The 13571-nt window shown below is 44.0% G+C and overlaps 2 protein-coding genes across 4 annotated transcripts in view; one reads left to right on the top strand and one right to left on the bottom strand.

Annotated features, from left to right (window-relative positions):
• Positions 1-9: 9 nt before the first annotated feature.
• Positions 10-6400, top strand: SAP18 (Sin3A associated protein 18). The gene is made up of 4 exons (XM_067713766.1): positions 10-168; positions 299-408; positions 4248-4370; positions 4631-6400. The coding sequence occupies exons 1-4, from the start codon at positions 40-42 to the stop codon at positions 4785-4787; spliced, it is 519 nt and encodes a 172-aa protein (XP_067569867.1). The 5' UTR covers positions 10-39; the 3' UTR covers positions 4788-6400.
• Positions 4668-13571, bottom strand: part of SKA3 (spindle and kinetochore associated complex subunit 3) — a 28508-nt gene continuing 19604 nt past the window's right edge. Inside the window, exons 8-11 of one of the 3 annotated variants that reach the window (XM_067713761.1) lie at positions 12374-12504; positions 9514-11860; positions 8907-9032; positions 4668-7458 (exon numbers count right to left, since the gene is read on the bottom strand). In XM_067713761.1, the coding sequence (XP_067569862.1) occupies positions 12403-12504 (102 nt within the window). In that variant the 3' untranslated portion in view covers positions 4668-7458; positions 8907-9032; positions 9514-11860; positions 12374-12402. Of the gene's footprint in view, positions 9033-9513; positions 11861-12373; positions 12505-13571 lie in introns of all 3 variants that reach the window. The other 2 variants (XM_067713760.1, XM_067713762.1) reach the window with 2 other exon arrangements.

Below are 13571 nucleotides of genomic sequence, written 5' to 3'. Positions count from 1 at the left end.
TAAATTCTCGAGCGTCTCCTCGCGAGAGCCTTGATTCTCATGCTCGCTGTTGGGGTCGGAGGTCACGGCGAGCGTCTAGCGGGCCGCAGGAGGAAGATGGCGGTGGAGTCGCGTGTTACTCAGGAGGAGATTAAGAAGGAGCCCGAGAAGCCCATCGATAGGGAGAAGGTGCGGGTCTAGAGAAGTAGAGGGGGCCCCGGGGCGGAGGGGCGGCCGGGAGGGGGCGGCCGTGCGCGGGTGGAGGGGAAGGAAGGGGCCGCGCTCGCCGCCTCCTGACTCTCGCCTCTCCCGCCCCCAGACCTGCCCGCTGTTGCTGCGCGTCTTCACCACCAACAACGGCCGCCACCACCGCATGGACGAGTTCTCCCGCGGAAACGTGCCGTCTAGTGAGCTGCAGATCTACACCTGGTGAGTCAGGGCCTGGCGTCGGGGCGGGGGTCGCTGGGGGCCCGCCTGGCGCGTTTTCAGTTCCTCCAGCGCTCGGGGCCTCTGGGCGCAACTCGCGGGAAGTCGGGGTCTCAGCTGTTGGAGAAATGGGTATTTGCTTATCTTGTGGCGCTTTTACGTCTGAGGTTGAAACTTTTGGGTTGTAAAGAATTGAGCCAAGGTTGCTGTCACTGTCTTGGCTGCTTGGTACGAAAGTGACACGTAGGTCGTTCAGTGCGGTAGCCGCCCCTAAACTTGGTCGAGTTTGTGGTGCTAGAATAACATGGGGCGGGGGAGTGGCGCTGTTCGGTGGTATTTGTCGTCCTCGTAGAGCGTCTGCACATAATACTAAGCCTTAGGTGTCCTAGCATGGAAAAAAACAGAACCGGGTGGTTTTTGTTGTGGTGCTTTAATGGAGAAACTTTTGATGTCTGTTTCCTGAAGACCTGCCCCTGAGCGTTTTCCACTCAAGCGTACCTTTCCTACCCCGCGTCTGACTAGGAGCATCACATACAGCAAGCTGCATGCAGCTCCTTGGTTGGACGTTACCGTGGCTTTTTAGTAGCTGTAAAAGGTGTATAATTTTTAAAAATACATCTAGTGTGGTAAAATATATATTTGCCATTTTAATTGTTTAAGGGTACAATTTGCTGGCATTAAATATATTCACATTGTGCAACCATTACCACTATTTACAAAACTTTTAAATTCCCCCCAGCAGAAATTCTGTACCCAGTAAGCAGTAACAATGGGAATTCCTCCCTTACCCCAGTTCCTGGTAGACACTCCTCTATGTCTATATGAATTTATCTATTCTAAGTATTTAATATAAGTGCTCTCATATCGGATTTGTCCTGTTGTGTCTGGCTTATTTCACTTATGTTTGCAAGGTTCATGGTTTAGTATATAATAAAAAGTCATTCTTTCTTAGGGTTGAATAATAGTTCATTGGAAGGATGTGCTACATTTTGTCCACTTGTCTGTTGATGAACACTTAAGGTGTTGTTTCCACCTTTCAGTGAAATTTATGTAGTATGATTCTAGTTAAGTATTGTTCCAGGATAAAAGTTCAGGAAGGTTGATTTAACTTATAGGGAAGAACTGTTATCAATAGATTGATGAACACTTCTGTTCAGATGTTAAAAGTCTATATTTCCTCCAACAAATTAAGAGTTCCTATTTGCCAGGTGCTTTGCTTAGACCCAGAGGGTATAAAGAGGGTACTGCCCCTCTCTAGAGTAAACACAATCTCAGAGAGAAAGCAGATGAAATAAATGCTAATTAAGACTTTAGGGTGGAGATGGCAGGGTGAGACTGTTCCACAGACTCTCTACTCTCAATCAAGAAAGAAATTACAAAAATTTCCTGTCCTAAACTGTCCTGTCCATAAACTGCAACCAAACTAGGAAAGACAACCTTATGTTATACCTCAAAATGGTGGCTAAAGAAAGACAGGATGGTTGGTGAGGGGTAGCACAGAGCCCTGCTGCCACTCCCAGAAGCAGTAATGAGGGAAGATTGGGAATTCTTAATTTGTAGAAGTAGACTGAGGGGCCAAAGTAGGAGGCCTTAAGACAAATCAAGGAAAAAGGAGTGAGGTCCAGAGGAGCCCAGCAGAAGCTAGTTGAGTTTGCTAATGTCCAAGGCACTGTGTGGAGCTGTGGGAATACCCACACAGGAGTGATACATCCTGTGCTTGGGTGACCACTAAACAGGTTATGGGAAGAGAATTATGTAGATCACTGTAACGGTTCAATCAGAAACACAGACCAATAGGAGATATAAAGAGATTTATAGCAAAGAATTGGTTCACACAATTGTGGGGACTGCTTAGGTACTTAAGTCCCTAGTCTGTGGTGCATAACCTGTGGTGCAGGTTATGATGAAGGGCAGGCTGGAACTCTGCAGCATAAGCTGCTGAATTTCTTCAGGGAATTCAGTAGCTCTGCTCTGAAGGCCTTTTCAACTGATTGCATGAGGCCCACTCATTGATTAAAAGGGTTTACTCAGATTACCTAGGATAATCTGCCTTAAAGTCAACTGATTATAGACTTTAATCCCATCTAAAGAACACCTTACACAACACCTACCTTAGTGTTTGAATAACTAGGGGCTGTAGCTTCTCGAAATTGACACACAAAACTGACCCTCACAGTCACCTAGCAAAGGCTTCAACCCCGAGAAAGCTCTTGCATTTGTCGCCTGTGTACTCACCTTTTAGACTGCTAATCAGAAAGCAACACTTGGCACTGCAACTGTTGGTTTGGGGAGAGTCCTCAGCAGGTGGGAAGCTTGTGGAGGACTCCCACTGTTTAGGACTGACAAAAGGTGTGAAACGAATTCCCCACGTTCATTATGAGCAAGATGACAATATGTGGGAAATGTTGGAAAGGAAGAAAGAGTCCTTTCTGGTACATAAGTATACACTGTACATACCAGGGAATAATTGACACAATAAACATCATTAGAATGTCAGGTTAAAAAAAAAAAGTTGAGATGAGTTGGAAGCAACATACAGAGATTTGAATAATGAGAGGTTGAAATAAAGCTGTGATGGTGGAGATGGAGAAAAAAATAGATTTGATCTGTCTTTTGGCTGTGCCACGTGGCATGTGGGATCTTAGGTTCCCGACCAGGGATTGACCCTGCACCTACAGCAGTGGAAGCATGGAGTCTTAACCTCTGGACCACCAGGGAAGTCCAGTTTGATCTGTCTTTAGGAGGTAGAAACAACAAGATAGAGATGGGAAGAACTGAACAATGCTTAGGTTTGTGACCTGGGCATCTAAGTGGGTGACGGTAGTTTTGAGAGTAATATGAGAGGAAGGGCATGTTTTGCGGGGGACACTGTTGAGTTCTGTTACGGGCATATTGAGGATTCAGCAGCAGTAGAGAACGGAAGTCGATGTGGTCATCGTGGATGTTTTTGTTCTCACTGCAGTTGAAGCCATGGTTCTACTTGAGGATAATGTGGTAGAGATGGTATAAATAGGGTGCAGAGTTAAAGCTAGATGATGCCTTGGGTGTTTGATTCCCTGCTCGATGCTGTCCATTGGAATTGTCATCTTTACAGGTGCCTTGTGTCCAGGGTCATTGTATAGCACTCTGCAGGCTGTGTTGCTTCAAGTTCCAAGTCCTCTGTTTCATGTTCCCAGTTGTCAGGGAAGAAAACAATTCAGAAACTTAGACTGTTGCTTATAATACAAGATGCTTATATTTTAAAAGGTTTTTCCAGATTGTGCCATATTAGCTCAAGGGACTATATTAAATTCTGAGTTCAAATAGAAGTTGGCAGGACAAGAATATATATTGTGAAAGGAGCCTATGCTTAGTCTTGAAAATTCCGTAGGTTTCATTGGCTTTAGGAGTCCATCTATTGTAAAACTCATCAGAACACTCAGTCTTAGAAAGGAGATGCTAAAATGTAGAAAAGTATGTCTTTGAAATAATGAAAAACAATTATTTTAAGAATTTGGATTAATTTGGACTAGTTATCCTTAAGTGGGTAAATCACTAGGCCAGTGAGATGTTACACAGCAACAAAAGGTAGCATATGTAATTCTGAACTCCCTTTTAGCATATTACCAGTCTGACCTTAATTCATGAAAATTTCAAACACTGAGGCTGGTAAGGGGAATATTTGGGGGCAAATAGTATTAGTAGGTGCTTCAAAATTAACTCAGTTGTAAGACCCTGACAGTTTCTAAGGTAAAGTTGCAATTGAGACACAGGTAATTAACTCACTGTGTGTCAGTATCCTTGGTTACATCATTGCTGATTAATCAAATGTAATGTCTTTTTTTCTAAAAAAAAAAATTCAGGATGGATGCAACCTTGAAAGAACTGACTAGTTTAGTAAAAGAAGTCTACCCAGAAGCCAGAAAGAAGGGCACACACTTCAATTTTGCAATTGTTTTTACAGATCTTAAAAGGCCTGGCTATCGGTAGGTAACTTTTCATTCTTAACCCCTATAATCTCTTTGATTTCAGTATGTTCTGACTGATAGGGATAATCCCTTCAATGAACCCCTTCAGTGGAGGGGAACTGCAGATTTATACATCTTAATATCTGGTTTAGATTAATGCAGTACTTACATTTTAACTGTGCTGTAAGATAAGGGAGCAAGTCCAGCCCCACGGTCACTTTGTAGCACACACTGGCATTGACCAGCCACCCTTTAACAGTTGGTCTCCTTCCCTGCAGAGTAAAGGAGATTGGCAGCACCATGTCTGGGAGAAAGGGGACTGACGACTCCATGACGCTGCAGTCGCAGAAGTTCCAAATCGGAGACTATCTGGACATAGCAATCACTCCTCCAAATCGGGCACCACCTCCTTCAGGGCGCATGAGGCCATACTGAATTTTATTTACTGTTTCTTGAATTTATTTTCCATTCAGTTATGTAAAATAAACTTTCGCTTTTTCGTCCTCCCCTTATTGCCATTAAGCCTTTAAACTCTAAACAAATTGTAATGCATCTATTTAGGAGTTAGATTTGGCTTTGCTGTGGTATGAATATTAATAGAAAGTCCATGTTTCACGTTCTTCTGTAAAATATGAAAAGTGCTCTTAGCATTATATGTAAAACTGTATTATGTTGCAGTCACTTGGAGTGTGAAAGTTAATGGGGCATGGGTTCAGGGTTTAATTTAGTATTGGGGGTTTATACTAAGTAGTGGAGTTGGTATGTTTAAGCCCAAATGGGGCAGAACAGGAAAGCCATGAGATTGTATTAAATAGAGCAGGAGTTTGTCGCCCAGAAGGTTGTATGGAGTTGGGAAGACCTTTGGGAAGGTGAGAGGGGCAGCTGAGGCGTTTTGGAACAGTCTGAGCTGAGGCAAGTTGAAGAAGCTGTCTGTGTTTGAAGGGAGCGGCCTGCCTGAATCAAAGTGTGATGACAAGTTAGAGAAAAGGAGAATGGGTGCCACAGTGATGCCTTTTTATATTTTAAAAATGGTGAGAATGGGGCATTCTGAGGGCAGGAAGTAGTATAGAGGAACAAGGATTAGAACTTAGGATAAGGATGGAAAGGTTTACCTTGAAGATCTGAAAATGCAGGGAGGAATGAAAGAAGAATCTTAAGATCAAGGGAGAAGGTCAGGGATGAGGTCAAGTTAAGTAGGGGATGTTCACACACCCTGTTCAGTGCTGGGGCTGACTCGCTTCTGATTTGAGAGGCAGTATGCACAGTGGTTATAAGCAGTTGGGCTGAACATTTAAATCCTGGTTACACTAACAGCAACCTTGGACAAGTTACTTGAACCTGTTTTTTTTGTTTGTTTAAAATTTGTAAAATGGAGGTTAACAGCCCACAGGATTGTGAAGACTAATTAAATGTTTGCAGAGGGCTTAGAATAGTGTTTGACGTGTAAGAAACAAAGTTAACTATAGAGTTCAGTCAGAACGGGTGCCGTCTCTTCCACAGCACTGTTACCGTCTCATTTTGAAGTTTATAAACAGTGTGCAGTAATGTAATAAGGCCAGTTACCTTTAGTCTACTGCAGTGGAAAATTTTGAAAATGTGTATTCCAAAATTTGAAAAAATGTACTAGCAAAGTAAAATTGCACTAATTTGATCTTGTACCTACAAAAGCAGCCTTTTAAATCTAATGACTGTAGGATTGGGGTCCCCGGTGCAGTCAACAGGTGACAGATGCAAGCCTGCAACCCAGATCTAGGGCCTCTTCTCCACTGAAGTTTGCACAGACCCTTCGATTCTTTATTCATTCACACTAGATAGGCTTGAGCTCCTTAAGTCACACAATTAACTTAAACCTAATTTTTTGGAGAAGAGGAGCCATGATTACCTTCCTGTTTGTGGAGAAGATACATACTGTGCAGATCAAGAAGGCAGGAACTCATTAAAGGACTTTGAAAGCCAACTTTTCATAATGGTGTGAACTCCTACAATGGGGGCTTCGCCTGTAATTCCAGGCGAGTTGAAAATAAAGCGGTTTATTTGCTTGGTTCCAACGTGGATTTTTTTTTTTTTTTTTAGGTAAAATTGGTACCTAACAATATATTAGTCTCAGGTATACAGAATAATTCATTATTTGTATGCACTACAAACTGATCACCACCACAAGTCTATAGTTACCATCTGTCACCATACAGTTGACCCCCTTAACCCTTTTGCCCACCCCTGCCCCCCTCACCATTGATAACCAACAATCTGTTCTATCTGTGAGTTTGGTTTTGTCTTGTTGGTTGGTTGGTTTTGTGTTTTGGATTCTACATCTAAGTGAGATCATGTGGTACTTGATATCTTTCTCTAATTCTACTCAGCATAATGCCCTCTAGGTCCAAGTTGTTGCTAATGGCAAGATTTCCTTCTTTTTTTATGGCTGAGTAATATTTCATTGCATGTATGTATGTGTCTGTATGTATCTCACAACTTTATCCATTCATCCACCCACAGACCCTTAAGGTTGTTTCCAAACCACGGCTATTATAAATAATTCCTTAGTAAACATGGGGGTGCAGAGAGCTTTTCTCCACACCCTTGTCAACACTTATCTCGTCTTTTTGACAGGTGTCAGGTGTTATTTTTGTGGTTTTGATTTGCATTTCCCTGATGATTAGTGATGTTGAGCACCTTTCCATGTGTCTGTTGGCCATCTCTATGTCCCAACATGGAATTCTTCCATCAAAAGTACAGTTAAAGAATACCTAGTGAATTTATCATTGAATATAATGCTAAGAATGAAAAGACTTGTACTTGGTCCTTATTCATCTCTGGCTGTGACAGTACGGCTTTGAGTGAGCAGCTGAGCTGTTTCACGGTCACCGTGACGGCACGTGCTCAGCCTTCAGTGTCCTGACTGCCTCACAGGCTCTTGAAGTGTTTTCCCTTCGGAGGTTGGTATCTTCAGTTTTCTCACAGCATACAGGAGCTTGGCGTTTTCAGCTACTTACCGGATCCTCGGTAGGGAGTCGATGTTAAGTTTATACTTAAATTTTCATTACCATCGTGGGCACTGGCTCAGGGGATGTTTCAGACATCAACTCTGTGTGTGTGCATGTAGGGGCAGCTGTGAAGGGGAAAGAAAGCTGTTAAACTGTTAGGCAAACTCTTGTTACTCTTACGTAGAGCAGAACTCAGCCTACCTGTTTCTATTCTATCACAAACTCCAAACTTAGCTGTTGTGAAATGGAGCAGCTTATAATTTGAGTGCTGAGCTGTGCTGAGGAGCTCGGGTGGTGCCTGACCTCATGTAACCTTCAGCACTGAGGTGCAGGCAGTGGCTACCATTTTCACTTCAGTGGAAGTGGAGGCCTGCTTTAAGTAACAGCTCACAAGTGGGCTGGGAACCTCTAGGTAGACAACAATAGATGACTTGAAACATACGTTTCCAAAAATAGTGTTGTGTTTTCCTCAGCTCACTGCCAGCTGGCTTCCACCCGCTGCACTGGTACTGCTCTTGCGGTGAAGCTGTCTGCATTACAGACTTCCGCCAGGGGACCGTCATCCAGAGTATGTGGGCATGCTTCAGTTCTGGTGCAAACCAAAACACCTGTCTTTTAAGGAAATGATATGGTCATGGTTTCCAGGTTGAGTGTCAAGAGCAGCCAGGTGAGGTCTGAGTGTTCTGGTGTGTACTGTATTGCTTAGATATAGGTTGTTCTTACAAATTACTACAGTTTCTTGGAACCTGTAATGGAACAAGCTTGAAGGAAGCATATTTATTCTGTTAGGATTAATCATGAACTAGGCAACTCTTCTATGAAGACAGTCATTGATCTCCCCCCACCCTGTAATCCCTAGGAGGAATAAGCTGAAACCTAAAAAGCAGTTTTAATAATAAATACTAAAATAATTTTAATAAGCAAAACCCATCAGCCTGGGAGTGTCGTGAGTTTACTCTATAAAGGTGATCTAATCACACGCCTACCTCAGAACACCGTTGAGAAGAGCCAGATGAAAGGGGGCTTAGAGGAGGGCCTGGTAGAGAGGGCATGTTCAATAAACAGCTGTTTTAAAAACAAAGAAGAAAAAAGGCATATGTAGCCCCCTCACTTCATGCCTTCAGCTGTCAGAATTTCCTGCTCCTGCCCACGCTGGCGGGCCAGCCCAGCTGCAGCCAACAACTCCTCAGAAAGCGTCCAGGAGAGGATGAAACTATGAATGAGGTGAACCACCCGAGGCCTTTCCAAAATCTGCATGCATTACTGGAGACTGTCAGAATCTGTAGTAGTACTAGCTCCTTCCACACTTCAGGGAATAAAATACGGGATGAATGCCGTGGGCCTGGGGGTGCAGACAGACCCAACACACAGACCCTTCCTCAGAAAGCCGCAGTCTGGTAACAAAAGGTGTAAGTGCCGATGATCAAAGGCGGATTAGAAGGTGTCGTGAGAAAGACAAGTTGCTGCTGAGGATGGCATGTGACCTTGTTCAGCGCCCACAGGGGTTGGATTTCGGCTCCCAGTAGATAAAGGGTGGCGTGAGCTGAAACGCCAGGAACACCGGAGCACTCACCAGGAGTTTGGCCAGAGATCAGGATGAAGAGGACCGTAGGATGCTTCTGCCGTCAGGTGACAAGCGGGGGCGTGGTGGAGGATGGGGGGAGGGAACACAGCCCAGAGGCGGTCAGCAAGGTCTGGGCTGGGAAAATGGGACGTGGAAAGAGAAGTCCATCATTAAAGCCTCAATTTCCTCATCTGAAAAGTCGAAATGCTAGCACCTATTTGCTAAGAGTTACTTTTTAAGAATTAAATGGGTTAATGAATGTACTTAGAACCATGCCTAGCATAGTAAGACCTCAGTAAGTGTTTGATGTTATCACTAACCAGTAAATATTTTAAGTTGGCAGGTACCAGTGTAATAATGAACAAGGCAAGCAAATGAGGTCCTTGACCACATTGACCTTATGGTCCAGTGGGGCAGTGAACATTAAATAAATGTACACTCAAATATTCTGTTACAGATTCTACCAAGTACTATAAAGGATGAGAATAGGGCGCTGACTGGGAAAATCGGTAAAATCTTTGATAAAATGACATTTAATCTGAGACCTGAAGCAGATGAGGCAGGACTGTTAAGAGCTTCACGAAACGAGAAAACAAGGAGTTTATGAATCATTTACCTGAAAAATTGGGGTTAGAGTTGGCCTCCAAGCCCTCCCACGTCTCCTGCTGGAACTTCGGTGGCAGCTCCACCTTCGGCCTCTCCCTTCGTGGCTCCGGGTACACATCTCTGCACATCCAGAAAAACGTTCTGCTCTTCCTAGTAGTTCCCCAAAGTCCCACAATTGGCTCTCTTGGATATGACGTGGGTCACGTGCCCAATACCAACTGGTCAGGGACTGTGACCCTGCTTGGTTGGTCTTGGAACTGGGCTGAGCTCAGGGAAAATCGGAGCGTTTTCCTTTAAGGGGGTAGGAGTGGTGGGCAGACAAAAACATCAAGTATCTACAGCATAAGGATGTGAGGGATAGTCAGCTGAGCAGAGTGGGTGGGAGAAGCCATTTGGGCAGAGAGAGCACCTGTGAAGCCCGGGGCCTATGAAGCCCAGGGCAGGAACGAAGGGAAGGAGAGGAAAGGCCGGCTGCCAGCTGGAGCCCAGGTTTTGAGACAAGAGGGAGGGGCAACTGAGGGTCGAGTCACAGGGGGGTGGTCCTGGAGGTCATGTTGGGACCCTGGATTCCTCTTGAGAGCAGTGGGAGGACACTGAAGGGTAACATTTGAAGTTTGATAAGCCGGAAGCATCCTAGTTCTAGGGAACAGAAACTAAGATCACAGGAGGAGAGTGGTAAGGGCCAGGGAGAGAAATTCTGGTCAAACTGAATTGAGGGGCCATCACAAGACAGGTGGAGACACCCAGCAGGCCATCGGAAATGATTAATGGAACGTTCTTTATTTCCCATCTTCAAAAACCTGGTTTCACTCACACCCCCTCTGGCTGCAGCACCATTTCTTCTCTCCCTTCTTGAGCAAAACTCATGAAAAGAGCCGTCTCAGTCCGTGATCTCTGCTTCCTCACCTCCGACCTTTCCAGTCCACCCCAGAAGTCCGTCCTGAGCACTCTGTCAGAATTCATCAGTGCTGTCAGCAACAGCAATTTTGCCAAGTCCAGTGGTAATTCTGTCTTGTCTTGGATTCTCAGCAATATTGATAGAATCGATCACTTGGCTTGAAGTATTTCCTTCCTACTTCACCAGCTTCTTCATCTCCTTTGCTAGATTTTTCTGCCTCTTTCCATCTTCTAAAATGGAACTCCAGGACTCAGCCCTGCATGCACTTTGAATATACTCCCTCCCTCAAGCAATCTGTCCACTCTGTGGACTTAGGTACACAGAGCCATGGTAAATAGTGTATAAAAGGCTGATATAATTTGGGAGTCACCATCGTATATACAAGGCTGACCAGAGCTTACCTGGAAAAATAAAACTAAATATCTTGAATTTTACATTGTATCAATATTTAGCAAAAATTATTACACAGTAGTTCCTAGAACAAAGAATAAATTGTTTTGTTTTAGTGGCAATTTTCTGACAAAACGAAGATTCACAATGTGACAGGTCTTCACATTTGACTTTCAAGGCCCAACCATAAAAGAGGATAATCTTTGCTGCATCAACTTTACTTAGGCCGGAAGGATCTTGGGCTCCATGGACAGGGCAGCCTGGAGCTCTCAGACAGCTCTAGAGGCACAGCGGACAGTCCAGAGATGAGCACCTGGCCAGGAGGAGTCCTGGGACCCTCCACAGAGTGTGAGGCTCAGGCTCTGTTGGGCTGCTGAGCTGGAGGGGGACCTGGAGAGGTTGCAGCCATGCTGGTAAGAGGTGATTTGAAAGGATGAAACTGACAAGTAAAAATAAAACATCCGTCCTGACTGCAGGCAAGCGTCTAATTTCCAAAAGTCCGAGACACCTACTTCAGTATAGTTACCTAGGCCTGTAAATTCCTCTTCCTAAATTAATTTAAGCTGTCATTTGTAAACAACAGTGCCTTAAAAGAGCACTGTTGAAATAAAAGGTGTAAAAGACTTGGGATAGTCATGAGAGGAGACAGAAGGGCAGAGCTAGACCCAAGGAAGAAGCCCAGGTCTAGCAACAACTGTCTAGCCCAAGAAGACTGAAAGTGGCCTTATCTGAGTAGCAAACTGTAACCTTTAAATTTCAAAAATTATTTATCCTGCTTCCTAATATTACTTAAACCATACTCTTCCATTAGGCAGGGTAAATTTGAAATCAGTGAAAATAGTAATGATCTTTCCAAACTGAGTAACTGAACTACACGTCAACAAGACTGAGGTTAGACTAAATCAAACTTAATAAAAAGCATTTAATGACATCAGTGTCCGTGCTCATCTTTAATATGAGTTGGATTTTCAAAAGGGGAAAGATGTCAGGGAATGTGAAAAACAAAGTAAGAGCAGGTTTGCTTTCATCTTTCAGTTTCTATAATGGAAGGATGGATCCACTACAATTTCTGTAGAAAGATACAAACAGAAAATATCAATTAGGTATAACCAATAGCCTTCAATGAAACAAATGACACCAAAGCCATCTATTTTTACACTTATAATATGGTTGGGAGTAGATTCCCAGTGACATTGTAAAACATGGTAGTGTGGGAGCCTGAGATGCAGGGATCACGAATTCTGGACCAAAAGAGAGATGGGGGGCTTCCCTGGTGGCGCAGTGGTTGAGAGTCCGCCTGCCCATGCAGGGGACACGGGTTCGTGCCCCAGTCCGGGAAGATCCCACATGCCACGGAACGGCTGGGCCCGTGAGCCATGGCCGCTGAGCCTGCGCATCCGGAGCCTGCGCTCGGCAACGGGAGAGGCCACGACAGTGAGGGGTCCACATACCGCGCAAAAAAAAAAAAAAAGAGAGATGGGCTGTTACCTAGCTGGCAGATGTCAATTACAAGTGTTTATTACCATTCCAGTGTTCTCCTCAGGTAACAAATCTAGTCCCTCTAGGATGGGAACATACGCACTTTCACCAGTTTTCTCTGTTGCCAGCGTCTCAGACGTCCTGTCCTTCACACCGAGGAAGGAACACTCTGCTGGGCGGCACTTCTCTAACTGCTACCAGAGTAGCTAGGTTTGAGTTGTATTTTGATAAAATCTAAAAGAAAGCAAACTCCTTTCACCAAGTCATATGAACAACATAAATTTGGAAGCTGTTATAAAACATTCAAGAAAAACCAAGGAAAATTTGAAGATCTGGGTTATTTAAAACAGAGTATTTAGCAGCACAGACATTCAGCAGCACAGAGGTGGAGATATTAGAAGTTTAACTTGGGTGTAGCGGGGATTTCTAAAGCTAAATGCACTGCTGGGTTAGCGGAAGCAAGCAGCAGTGCACCCCTGTGAGCAGATCAGGCCTTTACAAAGGCGGTAGGGAATCTGCATAGGAAAGAGGCGAGATAAACGCTCAAAGAAGGATCATTAGCTATAAAGATTATAAAAACAGGAACCTGAAATGTCAACTATGATTTTTTCACAAAGAAGTAATACATTAAATGCAAGTTTTCCCTCCTTTAACACAGAAGTGAAGAGAGAAGGATCACCATGGCCAACTGGAAACTGTATATAATGCCTGTAGACAGAAGCTGCTCCTTCCGCAGTTTATTATAGTGCCGGGAAAGCACAAAAGATAGAGAAGGAAGGATAACAAATACTTTACTGCTGTCTTAGGATGAGTCCCTTCCCAAGTAGCTTTATCCTTCTCCATAAGCTAGGAAGGTCTCTAGAATGGTTATTAAGAATTCCATTTGCTTAAGCAATAACTCCCCAACACCGTAACTTTTATCAAGAGGGGATGCTCAAAGAATCAGGCTGGTGGTTATTTAGTAGAGTTGGTAGTTGCTATAAACCAGTAACAGACTACTGGTAAATTATGTTGTACTAAAGAATCAAACATTCTGTGGGAATTCCCTGGCGTTCCAGTGGCTAGGACTCGGCGCTTTCAGTGCTGGGGGCCTTGGTTCAATCCCTTGCCAAGGAACTACGATCCCACCAACCTTGCGGTGGCCAAAAAAAAAAAGAATCAGATATTCTAATACGTTTAACTGAGGCCCAAGACATCTCAAGTTCAAGAAACAGTGATACAAGTTATGCATGATACTCCAACTCTGGAGAACTGGAGGGTAAATGACATTTCTGACTTTGCTAGAAACGCCAGTGGAAACA

The sequence above is a fragment of the Pseudorca crassidens genome, chromosome 18 (genome assembly GCF_039906515.1).
Source record: "Pseudorca crassidens isolate mPseCra1 chromosome 18, mPseCra1.hap1, whole genome shotgun sequence".
Lineage (NCBI taxonomy): Eukaryota > Metazoa > Chordata > Mammalia > Artiodactyla > Delphinidae > Pseudorca > Pseudorca crassidens.
The sequence above is the reverse complement of the archived record's forward strand: the minus strand, read 5'-3'. Positions and strand labels throughout refer to the sequence as shown.

What these genes read in the sequence shown, in the direction of transcription:
- SAP18 (XM_067713766.1), top strand. Translation starts at nt 40, where the DNA reads ATGCTCGCTGTTGGGGTCGGAGGTCACGGCGAGCGTCTAGCGGGCCGC. An exon ending in AGCCCATCGATAGGGAGAAG is followed by an intron (nt 169 to 298) that starts GTGCGGGTCTAG and finishes TCCCGCCCCCAG; the next exon opens with ACCTGCCCGCTGTTGCTGCG. An exon ending in GAGCTGCAGATCTACACCTG is followed by an intron (nt 409 to 4,247) that starts GTGAGTCAGGGC and finishes AAAAAAATTCAG; the next exon opens with GATGGATGCAACCTTGAAAG.